General features: G+C 33.7%; 1 protein-coding gene across 3 annotated transcripts in view; it reads left to right on the top strand.

The window, feature by feature from the left end:
* The window catches only part of ARHGAP32 (Rho GTPase activating protein 32), a 201,936-nt gene that overhangs the window by 163,729 nt on the left and 24,239 nt on the right, over nucleotides 1-13,968 (top strand). For all 3 annotated transcript variants that reach the window (XM_045555418.1, XM_045555417.1, XM_045555419.1), the window contains one exon: nucleotides 5,906-6,055. In XM_045555418.1, the coding sequence (XP_045411374.1) occupies nucleotides 5,906-6,055 (150 nt within the window). The remainder of the gene's footprint in view (nucleotides 1-5,905; nucleotides 6,056-13,968) is intronic.

The raw sequence follows: 13,968 nt of genomic DNA, 5'->3' as shown, positions 1-13,968 counted from the left end.
TTAGTATCTCTCTATAAACTGGTTATTGGTATCATAAAGATGAACCTTTAGTACATCTACTAAAACTACATGTTTTCAGTATCTCTCTATAAACTGGTTATTGGTATCATAAAGATAGTAAGTTGTATGCCATACTGCTAAAACTTTTGACTACCAAAAAGACTGGCGTGGTAGGATTTGTCTTAGATTTAAAAAAAAATTTGTGAAAATAAAATCTATTATATCTAAATAACATGGGATTAGCATTGTGGCACAGGTTGCATTTTAACTCTAGAATAGGAAATTTGAACATAAAATAGTATGATTTGCTTTTGTCTAGGTATTGTTTTACATTTTATTTTTGATGTATTTTGTATGTGGAATAGTGTCTCTAATCCAGGATATTTGGTGGACCTTAACCTTCACAGTCTCGTTGGTTAGCATGCCAGTGCTCCTTCATAGAAATGGGTTTGTAAGCACTTAACCCCCATCTGGCCTTCTTCATTAGAAGTCTTCTGATAGAATTGACAGTATTTGATACTTCTGTTCCTCAAAAGGTATGAACTAGTAGTATTGAACAAGAAGGCAGTGGGTGGGGAAAGGTGAGTGCCCTTGTCCGAAATAAGCTCCTTTTGGCTATTTTAATGTCTAAGAAAGTTTAAAATGACAAAAATTAATATGAGAAGACATTTATACTTGGAAATGTATTAGATCCTCAGATTTGAGTATAATTAAATTGAATATTCTTATTCAAATCTCCAATGAAATTAACCTATCTTGATAAATAATGATTATGTCATTATAGATGCTAGAGTTTCTCACCACAACTACCTACCACAGTGAGAATGCCAATTAAAATAACATGAATAGCATCAACACTGAAGCTATGTAGAACATAGTGTAGTCTGAAGGCTTTATGTCTAGATACCATTATGAATATCCATTACTTCAGTGCCTCACATTAGGGTATAGATTGGCAAGAAGAGACCACATCTACCCCTCCCACTTTCACTCCAAGTTTAGATGTAAAGTTCCAATTTATTTAGTAATGTATTTTAGAAATGCCACATAGCAAAGTGGCTACACAGAGCAGAAACCAGAGCTACGTACGTCTCAGCACAATTTCTCAGAGCCCTCACGTGCTAAATGGGGGCAGAGTTGCTAGTGACACCCTTCACTGTCTTAATTTTGTGCTCTATTGCAGCTCTTAATTAATTAGGCCTTGTGTTACTATTTAGAAAAAATAAATGTGAACAGTCTTGACCCCAACAAGAAAAGATAGCCAAGGTTCCCTGTTCTTGAGCCACACTTACCAAACCGAGAAGCAAAGTCCAAGCTACCTAATGTCCTTCCTGGAAAGTCCAGCTGTACACAGGTTGCCCTTAACTAATGGGATTTTATTGTAGATGAGAATTTGGTTGGAGGATCATAATTATAAATCTATTTCTACCCAGTTATCAGTGAATTGTGAAGGTTTATATTACTGGTCAATATGCAATTAATTCCAGCTGATAATTACAGTTATTATATTGCTAATTGAAGTGAAAGAAATTAGTGTATTCATTTTTCTACTGTTGATGAGCCCAGTTCAATATGGCAGACTACTGCTGCAGTTGAAAAAATGTTCTGGCTCCATTTGTGCTGAAAATTTTCACTTTCTTCCTTCCTTTCTTTTGGGGAGTATTACTACAGACTCATGGACTTTATTTTATGTTTTATAATCAAAGATAGTTTTATGATGTTTGGGTTGCCCAGTCTACCCAGTGGGAATCCATCTGACCCGACCCTTCGGCTCCATCAACTGTGGGTGTCCCCTGCTTTCTTCACAACAAAGTTCCCCATTCTCACCTTGTGGTTGCTTGCTGCCAGCTTGAAATCAGGCATTTCTCCAATGAGTCTGGGTTTGTTTTAGTAGGGAATGTTATCCCAGATCTGAGACCAAAGGTCTTCATTGCAGCTGGCGTGTGATTGTTTCTAAGCCTTTTCAGTGGATAGAGATTAGGGAAAGAGTGTGTGTGTGTGTGTGTGTAGGTTTTAATCATGAGTTCATGTTGACATTTCTAAGTCAAAATTAATGTTACAGATTTTTCTTCTTAACTTATTTCATCTTATTGTATCTCATTTTCTTTCATGCTGAAAATCTTGATTCCTAATAATATTTATTTGTTTTGTCCCACAATTTGTATAAAATTGTTTCAGAATTATACTACCAATATTACCAATAATAAAACAGTTTAATGAAGTTAAATATTACCTTGCATATTTTTTGTCCTTAGAATATATCCCACAAAGCATGTACTCCTTTTTCAAACATTTTACATTTATTTTTGGACATGTAGAAATAACACTAACATAATTCAAAAGTCAAGCTAGATAAGAAAGCTATACTCACAGAAGTATCACTTCCTGTCCCCACCTTCTACCCTTTCCCCACCCGTTTTTTTTACCCATTTTTATTAGTTTCTAGTTTATCCTTTTGTCTTTCTTTTTGCAGAAATGAACTCTTGTATACGTACATACATGTGTGTGAGTTTGTATGTAATGTGTATATTCCTCATCCTTTCTTGTCTTAAATATACTGTTCTCTACCCTGCTTTTTTGACTTAATGTACCCTGCAGATTACTCCACATCAGTAGGTAGAGATCCTCCTTAAAAATAAAAGAAAAGCAAAAGTTAACCAGTAATCCTCCGGGTGGATGTATCATAGTTTGTTCAACCAACCTGATAAAGCACTGTTGGGTTTCTAGTACACATACTGGGTTAATTTTAAAGTAACTATTTTAAAATATTTAAACTTTTAGTGTGTTCTCATTGCATAAAACCCAGACTCTCTATTATGGCCTGTAAATCCCTGTCTTTGCATGCCTCTTCAACCTCCTTTCATGCCACTGTCTCCCTGGCTCACTACACCCTCATGGCTGTCAACTCAAATATGACTTCCTCAGAGGAACCATCCCTGACCACCCTATTTAATTTAGTTTCTTTCCTCTCAAGTCACTGTTACTTCATTCTGTTTGTTTCCTTATTTGCCACTAAAAACAATCTGATGTTACTTTGTTGTCTTCAATTTAGGCAGTATCATATAGTGGCTAAGAGCTTGGGTTTTGAGCCAAATGGCCTGATTTTAAGTCCTGGTTATGTGACTCTATGCATGTTAACTTTGCACTCTGTGCCTCAGTTTCTTCATCTAAAAATGGGAATAATAATAGTATTTTCTTTAGAGAGTGCTGTCAGAAATGAATAATAAATATAAATACTTGTGCAGTTACTTGCACTTACTAAGTGTAAAATAAATGCTAGCTGTGTCAGTATTACTGTTGAATTGTTCGTGTGTCTGCCCTTAATGTGCTCTGTGACAGCAAACACTTTGTATCTCTTGCTTCCCATTGTACTCTCAGGATTTAGAACAGTTCCTGAAATATAGGACACACTTGCATATTTGTTGCTAAACAAATAAAAGCTAAAATTCAATTCCCATTCCTTTGAAACATTCTTGGAAACATGTGAGTAAAAGAATACTTTCTCATATACATCATATGTAGTTGTGAAATTCAACAGAATTTTCATCAAATTCATCATCAAAATATGAATGCCTACTATTAACCATTGTATCTTGGAAGTTCTGGCCAATCAGTAAAATTTGAAACAAATCAAAAATTATTCCTATTAGAAAAGGCTAGAATTATCATATTTGCTTTGACACAATTATGTATCCATGAAATCCAAAAGGATCAACTAAAATCCTCCTAAAATTGTTGAGAGTTCAACACATACACTGCTGGTGGGACTGCAAACTAGTGCAACTTCTGTGGAAAACAATATGGAGATACCCTAAACAGATACAAGTAGACCTGCCATTTGATCCAGCAATCCCATTATTGGGCATCTACCCAAAAGAACAAAAGACATTCTATTACAAAGACATCTGCACCCGAATGTTTATAGCAGCGCAATTCACAATCGCAAAGATGTGGCAACAACCCAAATGCCCATCAATATGAGTGGATTAATAAAATGTGGTATATGTATACCATGGAGTATTACTCAGCTATAAGAAATAACAGTGATATAGAATCTCTTTTATTCTCCTGGAGAGAGTTGGAGCCCATTCTACTAAGTGAAGTATCCCAAGAATGGAAAAATAAGCACCACATGTACTCACCAGCAAATTGGTTTCCCTGATTATCACCTAAGTGCACATTTGGGAATAACACCAATCGGGTGTCCGACAGATGTGGGTGGGGGAGGGGATGGGTGTATACCTACATAATGAGTGCGATGCGCCCTGTCTGGGGAACGGACATGCTTGAAGCTCTGACTCAGGGGGGATGGGGGGGGGCATGGGCAATATACATAACCTGAACTTTTGTACCCCCATAATAAGCTGAAATTAAAAAAAAAATAGTGAATGGCAAAAGGCAAAAAAAAAAATTGTTGAGAGTTCAGTAATGATCAGATTTGAGATATAAATAAAGAAATTATTTTCCAGCATACCAGTAATTGCCAGTTAAGGGCATAATTGAAAGAAAAGTATTGATCTACCCCAGCAGAAAAAAAGATACCTAGCAATATTTCTAACAGAAAGTATGTGGAATGTGTTCTTTCATAAAGAGAATTAACTGAGAGATATAAAAGATTTAGAAAAATTATATACCCTGTTTTCAGATAGAAATATTGAATATTATAGAAATTAAAGTTCTTCCTAATTATTGTATAATGTTAAATTATTGCAAACCAAATTTATTTGTAGTTTCCTAGGAACTTTGTCAATTCTTTTGTAGTTCATGTGGAAAATATTTGAAAAAGAACAGAGATGGTTTGATTGCCACTCTTTAACAGATTCATAACATAATCTGCTAGCTACTAGAGGAGAATAAAGCTCACAGTAGCCCATAACTTTTTATATAGTAATATTATATGTGATAGCCAAGTGTACCATAAATGTCTTGTGTATAGATAAGTGGGCATGTCATCTAATTTTACAGCAAGGAATCTCAGATAGAAGAGAGGGGATGCCAGAGATAGCATCAAAATTATATTGATGACTCTAAGTAAACTTTAAACAGTTGGTATAAAACAGAATAAATTTCCCATTGAATTTTTGTGCAGTGTAGGATGACTGCTTCGTCACATTTTGCCCATTTGTTGTGTGTTGACTTTCAGAGTAATTTCCCATGTAGGCTACAAAAGTCATTTTTCTAGGGATTTGTTTACTTTCAGTTCTTTCACTATTTTTTTTTTTTTGTGCCAATAAGTGGGAATATTTTTTTCAAGTACTGATTTGCTTATCTCTTGCTTTGATCTGCAAAGGTTTTAAGGTGATATATTTAGTATACTGTCTTAATAGAAGATCTGATGTTTTTGTTTGTGTGTGCGTTTTGTATTTATATAGCCATTAGGTTGGACAGATACGTTCTTTATCATCATGGGATTGTCCTCTTTTTTCAGTTGTACTCACCAGATTACAAATGCTATGAAAATTTCTAACCATCAAGTAAAATATTTTAGAAATTGACTAGAAATGCAAACCATACTTACACCATTTTAAGTCTAACTTACTATGAAGATCTCCAAAGCAATATATTACAGTAAAACTCAGATTCCTCTTGTAATTATATAGTATCCATAAGTATGCATTGGGAAGACGGCTGGCGTACAAAGCTTGATTCAAAGATCACAGGTTATAACACTTAAATTTGCTCACAATCCCATCAACTAAAGTCACAGGCTGGTGAGAAAAAAGTACAAAATTATGTTATTTATAACACAACTACTAGCTAAACTTTCTGCTGAAAATTTTCCTACAGATTATAAAATGTATTTGTAATAGATTATTTTGTAGTCAGCCTGTTGAGATACCTATCACACTAAGTAAAATGTAACCTCTTGCCACAACTAAAGTATTGTCTCTTTATTACTTTTTAGTATCTAAAAAGCACGGCAAGCTCATTACTTTCTTACGAACATTCATGAAGTCTCGTCCAACAAAACAGAAGCTGAAGCAGCGGGGAATCTTGAAAGAGAGAGTATTTGGTTGTGACCTGGGGGAGCACCTTCTGAATTCTGGTTTTGAAGGTAAAAATAAAATTTAGAAGCTCATACTTTCAGTTTCTGACCTCTCCATATTGAGTTTCTGTAACCAGTTAATGGAGTAGATTAGGCAAATGATCTTTCATTTCAGGAGCAGGGATTGAGCTTCCTCAGGTACTCATCTCAGTTTTGGGTAGAGCTGAGAATGAAAAGTCTAATGTACTTTGGCATCAGAAATGCTTATGATCTGTTTGGGAAGAGTGGGACATTCACACAAAAGGTAAACAATACTGTTATTTTGCATTATTTTTTATGTCTGCCCAGGTAGCTTCTTCAGCCCGTTTTCCTGCTTACATTTTATCCTAAAATATTTATGTAATTCTTCTTGTGAAAAAAACATAGCTTTGAGACTATGAAATATCAAAACCAGTCTTCCAACTTTTATACCTAAAAATTTACATTCTTTTTTCATAAATGTGAATGAAGAATTTAGTGATTAGGTGAGTGGATGGAGGGAATGGATGGATAGGAGGGAAGGAAAAAAGGAAATTTCATTTGATATTTTAAAATAGCACTTTCCTGGCCAGGCGCAGTGGCTCACGCCTGTAATCCTAGCACTCTGGGAGGCTGAGGCGGGCGGATCGCTTGAGGTCAGGAGTTCGAGACCAGCCTGAGCAAGAGCGAGACCCTGTCTCTACTAAAAATAGAAACAAATTATCTGGCCAACTAAAAATATATATAGAAAAAAAAACTAGCTGGGCATGGTGGCGCATGCCTGTAGTCCCAGCTACTCGGGAGGCTGAGGCAGGAGGATCACTTAAGCCCAGGAGTTTGAGGTTGCTGTGAGCTAGGCTGATGCCACGGCACTCACTCTAGCCCGGGCAACAGAGCGAGACTCTCTTAAAAAAAAAAAACAAATAAATAAAAATAAAGAAATAAAAAAATAGCACTTTCCTCTACCGTCTCTTTTAGAGATGCTAAAATATTAAGGCATATTAAGGTATTCACCTGTGATGTTGATGAGTATCACAAATAGATGATTAGTGAAACACTGAATTCTGATGGGAAATACCCTTTGTGCCTTTTGAGAAGATCACTAATCAAAAATGGTAAATTAATTATAATCAAGTTAATAATATCAAGTCCAAATTAAGGACTTACTCATTGTTTAAAGAATATCAGTGGACTTAATTAATAATATGAATTTAGTGCAAACTATGCCATGTTTCTTAAGGGAGTAGACAAAATATTATTTCAAATAGATGTTATTCCCAAATTAATATCAACAGGGCAGTTCTTTAAAAAACAAAAAGACAAAAACTCTGAGGATTATTTTTGCATCTCTTCAAAATGCACATGGAAAAATCAACCAGTGAAAATGTCAGAGATCACTGTAGAGGGGAAAAAATCAGGAGACATCTAGTTTTACCAGATATTAAAACAGTATTCAAAACTAGAAGGCAGAGCTTTGTGCCGAGAATGAAATGTGAATGATACAGCTTAGAATGTTCAGAAATAGTTACTACTATACATAAAAATCCATTATGGTAAAGTATAGTTTTAGAACCATGTTATGAGGAAAGGTTATTTATTTATAATATATACTGAGATAATGAAATCGCAGTATTGAAAAAAATTAATTTCTGCTTTATGACACTGAAAAAACTCCAAATGTGTAAGGGAGTTTAAACATTTTAAACTTATGAAATTGCCAATATGAACTGATTCTGTTTTAAGATAAAAGAATAGTAATAGCTTTATCAGATTTAAACAAAAACCATAGAGGTGACTTCAAATATATACTTTTCATATAATTAGAAATAACAAATATAGAGGGAGGAAATGTAAACAAGGAAAAATAATTTTTTAGATATGATGAAATACTACTATTATAATGTATAAGAATATCATCCAGATTTTTGAAAAAATTTAAGTCTCTGAGTAAACAAATGGAGAAAAGATACAAATGCATAATTGTCACAGGGTGATAGGAAAACAAAATACAGAAGAGTGTTTATCCTCATTTGTAATCATGGAAATGTACCTTAAGGCAATTTTGAGAAACCAAGATAACAAAGCTGTTTTTCTAAATTATGATATCCAGTGCCATTAACGACAGCAGTGATTTTTACCAACAGGTAAAAATTGTTGGTTTCAGGTAGCTTAGAATTAGTACAACCTTTTTGGAAAACATTTTGGCACTTTATAGCAACAGACTTTTTAGTGTCCCTTTCATGTAGCGATTCTACTCCTTAGGGATTTATGCTAATGTTATAATTAAATAGAAATATTCATTATAGCATTATGTGTGAGAACAAAAAAATATTAAATACCTAACTTTGGGAGGATTGTTCTATAAATTATGAAGCAATTAACTATTGTGAATTTGAATACAGTGTAGAAACTTAGAAAACGTATGTAAGCGATAGATAAAACTTTTTGAAGTATGGATACTTAGGTGATATGTAAAATGAATATAATTATGCTAAAGTATTAAATACAGAGAATGTCTTTGTGACTCACTTTTTTTCTTAATTGTCTTGCTTTTTCAATTAAAACAAAACTTTAAAGGAATATTAAATATGAATTTAATAGTCCTGGAAGATAAACCTCTGTGCTGACAGCCTGTCCAACAGAGAAAGTCTGTATACACAAAAAAATGAACTTGCGACATGAGAGTGTAATTGCAATTTGATCAGCTTTGGGAGGCAGAAACCTTAAAGACTGAGGTCACATATATTGTTGTTGGCATATTAAAATAATTTACAGTTTCATTAGGGGTGGTAAAAAATGAAGAATAAATATTCATATGAAGGACACTCATTTTAATATTCAAATGAAGATTAAATTAGTAGGAAAGGGAAACTTTTGAAGTTCATTCACTAAAATTTTCATGAGGAAAGAAAATGTTTTTTAATATCAAAATGATTTATTAGTTTGATTTAATAAACATGTGAGGAATTTTAGCTTTAAAGATGTTGAGACTTCGTATATTGGGGGTTTTTTGTTGGTTTTTTTGATTCGGAGTCTTGCTCTGTCACCTGGGCTAGAATGTTGTGGTGTCAGCCTAGCTCACAGCAACCTCAAACTCCTGGGCTCAAGCGATCTTGCTGTCTCAGCCTCTCAAGTAGCTGGGACTACAGCACATGCCACCACGCCCAGCTAATTTTTTTCTGTTTTTAGTTGTCCTGCCAATTTTTTCTATTTTTTAGTGGAGACCGGATCTTGCTCTTGCTCAGGCTGTTCTCAAACTCCTGAGCTCAAGTGATCCTCCTGCCTCAGCCTCCCAGAGTGCTAGGAGTACAGGCATGAGGCACCATGCCCAGCCGAGACTTCGTATATTGTATGTAGTCTATAACTATAGTTATATGTGTATATATATTCATACACATATAGAGAGAAAAGCTATTTTAAAGTCTAAATTAAAACAATTAGAATTGAATATATATTGTATACGATATTTTAAACTCTAAATTTAAGCAATTAGAATAATCATGAAGAATGATATACTATATGCATAATTATGAGGAGAGATGAGAGATATATATAGTATATATAATAGACAGATAAATATAATTATATAATATGTATAAGTGTTCTTCGTGACTATTCTGTTTTGGCTTAGACTTTAAAATGGTGTCTTTATCATGAACAAAATAGATTTTACAGCAGATTTTTCTGAGAAGGAAGGTCATATCAGAATTATGTTTTGCTAGATGATTCATCCTCTGAATAATTCCTAGTGAATAATGAACTTCGTAGAGAAATTATCCTATTACGCTTTCTAAACTTTTGAGCACCTCCCTGTTGCAATAAGTGACAAACCTGAGCTATTTCTTCTATACAAAGTGTTGTAAGAAATCACATAGGAGCCTGACAAGGCAGTTTTCTTTTTATCCTTTCATTTGTGGTCCCTGGTGCCCAGGGTTCACTCAGGATGATCTTACAGAGTTTCACTTATCACAGTCACAGTGTTTATAATTGAGTTGATTAAAGATTATGTCAGTTATTTTTATAGAACTGATTCTTTAAAAATCTGCCCATATAGTACTTTTTGTTGTATATAGATTATACTAATTTGTTATTTACTTGGGCATTCTTAATTATAGCATTAAAATGTTTTTTGTTACATTAATTCCTTTTTCTTTTTGTATTTCTTGCCATCGTTCAACTTTGCTTAGATGTGATCATTAGTATAAATGAGTGTTTCCAGTTTGTTCTGCCATACCCAATAGCTTTCAAACATCCATTCAGCAATTTTAGTTATACTTAGAAGTTTCAGCTGTGTTTCCATTCTTCATAAGAATGATAGGAGAGGGCAGATACCAATATATAATTACTTTCTGAAAAAAAACAGATTTAACTACAGTGCTCATGTATACTAATTATGATAAAATCTGTTTGAATGGAACAGTCTTCAGGTATCATTGATTTTTTTTCTATAGGACTTTTATTTTTGCTGCACATATTTAAAAGCAAATTTTCTTAAAAATTTGAAATGAGCTTTCTAAAACAAAGTAGTGAGAACTTTGTAGAAGACTAGGTAAAATTATATTTGGCACAAAATATAAAAAATATTGTAAAACCCAAGGAGAGGAAACTGTTGCCTGAACATATTTCTATGTCATATTATATACCAGGGTTTTGTAATCAGAGCTCAGTAGAAATTAAACAAGGCCCAAATAACCCCCTGAAATTAATCCTTTAGGTAATCATATTTTCCTAACCAAAAATCATGATGCTCATCATAAAAAGTAACATTGTAATCATATACTCCTAGCCTGGAAGTCACTTCTCTGAAAATGGAACTCTGCTTTTTCATGATGATGTATCTGAAATGCTTGTAGGATGCCTGGCAAATAGAAGGGACTTAATAAATACTTGATTGTTGAGTAACTGAGAAAATAAAAAGAACAAAAATAAAACCAAAACTATAAGATCCTACTTTTTTTAACCATGATTCTAATTTTAAGGATCATCAATTTTAATTTAACATTTCTTATTCTGTTATCATATGATGATATAAAAAAAAAACCCCTAAGAATGTTAAAGTGGATCAGAGGAATGCGGAAGTAATTCTTAAAGTCATATCATCTTTTAGCAGCAGTCCCTAACCTTTTTGACACCAGGGGCCAGTTTCATGGAAAATAATTTTTCGACAGCCGGTGGACTGGTGGGGGTGGGGGGAGGGGCGAGCTCAGGCCGCCATGTGAGCCATGGGGAGCGGCTGTAAATGCAGGTGAAGCTTTTTACTGGCTCGCCTGCCCACTCACCTCTTGCTGTGGTCCCCCCCACCCCCCAATTCGTAAGTTTCAAGGAAGACGATTTTTCCATGGTGCTTCTTAGAGAAGCCATTTTGGAAGTTTGTAACGTTATATTTTGACTGAGTCATTATTTAGTGTGCATTTGGTTGGCTTGTTAGATGGGTTGGGCGGGGTAGCTAATAAAATACCTTTTTTAGCAAGACATAATATATTGGATTCTTATATTGCTTTCCTACATGTTAGTGAAAAAATAAACCAGATGTTTTCATTTTATCTTCACCACTGTTTTTCAGTTTCTCTTTTCTTCAGAATTAAAGTTTATGCTTTTCTCTCTTTTTTTGCCACTTATTTCTTATTAAATATCTCATTTGTCTGTCTTAAAATTATAAGTAATAGTTACGTAATTTTATTTATTAAGCCTCAATGTGTGATTGTTTTGTAGACATTCAGTCCTTTTACTTAGAGAACATAAAATGTAAAGAAACAATTCATATGCTTTCCATGAAGTATTACGTCTGTAGGAGCTTGGTCATATTATCGGGGAAAGACCTCTAATTCTCTATAATTTTAAAGTTTTCCTACTTATTTGGGAGAATATAAGTGGATATGAATCTAATGTCACACAGATATAAGATTCCAGTGAAAGTTATCTATACTTTTTAAAACATAGTAACTTATTTTTATGAAAATTTTATAATGTATGCTAGGAGAGCCTGATAATATAGAAATAAAATCCTGTGTTCTGAAACTTTTTGTGTACCTGGTGAGTTAGCATGCTAATTTGGAGCATACATAATGCAAAGCATCTTTTAAGAAAAAGAATTAAAACTCTTTGTCTCTTTAAGTAATTATGTTAATTATCCCAGTAATCTCTAAATATGTTTTGTTTGAAGTAGATGGCAGAAATTTTCTAGCTCCAAATTTTATTATTCCACTTCTAGTTTATAGAATAGAAACTAAGGCACTTGAGGTTATCATTGTTGGAAGAATGCTAGAAATAGGACCTGTGTTTTCAAAAACATTTTATATCTTACACATCATTTTGACACAGATTGCTTATAATATCAAAGTCAGTCCACAAAAAGTTCTTGACAGTTCTGTCTGCCCTTCATCTTTACTACATGCACATTTCCCTCTCTTGTTATTAAAAGTCTTAAATGTATTTAGAGGCAGAAAGCATATAGTTGAAATGAATATAGTTCCATATGAAAACTAAAGTCCCTACCTGCTAACTTGATCAGATAATTTTTTCTGGCTCTTGGTGCACCTGTAAATTAATTCACATGCTTATTTTTACACATTGTGTCAGGACAGTGCTCCTGAGTTTTGAATATACAAACATGAATGATGCATGGTTTTTGTCCTTTATGAGCCTGCAGTCTAAAAGGAGTAATGGTTGTATAAACAAATACATGATAATTTGAAACACCCTTCTGTGACTATGTAGGACATAGGACTGCGGCTATCTTTACTTGAGGATTTTCAGTGAAGGCTTGCTTAAGAGGGATAGTTTCCCTGGGTTCTGAACAACAGCCAAGAATTTTCTATATGAAGAAGGAAGAGTCCAGGTAGAAGAAATTGCTTTGTGAAGGAGTCATAGAATGACTGGTTTGTATGGTAAAAGGTGAAACTTCACTTTGCCTATAGTTGTGAAATATGATAATAATTAAGTGTAAATTACAAAGGGCCTTATATGCCAGGCAGTGTATTGCAGTAGTTAAAAGCGTTGGCTCTGTCCTTGGACTGCTGGAGTTAGAATCTCATTTCTAGCACTGTTTTCCTGCCTGTGCTTGGGTAAAACTTCATTACTCCAATTTTCTTCTCTGTAAAAATGGGGATAATGATAGTACTTTCACCATAGGGTTTCTGTGAGAATCACAGAGTCTGTTGTAAAGCACTTAGCCTGGATCATACTAAGTGCTCAGTACTAGCAGCTGCTGTTTTTGTTTTTGTTTTTTTTGAGACAGAGTCTCACTCTGTTGCCCAGGCTAGAGTGCTGTGGTGCGTTTTTGTTTTTGATTTAAGAAAAAAAAGTCAAAGATAAGGAGTTTAAGTTTTAAATGTAGTTACAGGATCTGACAGAATTAAAGATGAACTACAAGAAGGACAATAGAAGGCAGGAAAACCAAGGAAAAGTCTATTATAATAATAAAGGAATGACAGTAATATACTGTAAATGAAATACATTAGCTAAAATTCTCTTATTAAAATATCTTATTTGTTTCATTTGCCACTCTGAATGTTTCATCCCTGGTATATAAGAGCTTCTTGTAGACCAAATAATGTACTTCCAAGCATTTTTTTTTCAGGGATTTTGACCAGCACTCTTCTTTCTACTTATTCTTAGAGTGTCCTTTATCATGAACTGATAATATTAAGTAAAAATGTCAATAAATTTAATGTAAAGATGGGCAGGAAATTAAAATATTCCATCTATTTAAAATTGCTTTGGCCTTTATGTTATATTGGTGTTTTGTTTATTGAATAAAATTAGAATAAGCATTAACTTTGAAAAGATAGAAAAAACTTTTAAAGAAGTGAAATATTGCAGCAATCACAAGCAATAATATTGGGATAAGCATTTAACTTTCTATAGCCATTTGCTATGTATGAAATTCAGCTGAACAGCTGTATTTTAAAAAAAATCTAGCACACTGTTAAGACTAAACAGTTCACCTTACTGTGGTAACATGA

Source organism: Lemur catta, chromosome 7 (assembly GCF_020740605.2).
Source record: "Lemur catta isolate mLemCat1 chromosome 7, mLemCat1.pri, whole genome shotgun sequence".
Taxonomy (NCBI): domain Eukaryota; kingdom Metazoa; phylum Chordata; class Mammalia; order Primates; family Lemuridae; genus Lemur; species Lemur catta.
Note: the sequence above shows the minus strand (reverse complement) of the source record. Positions and strands in the feature narration are given on the sequence as shown.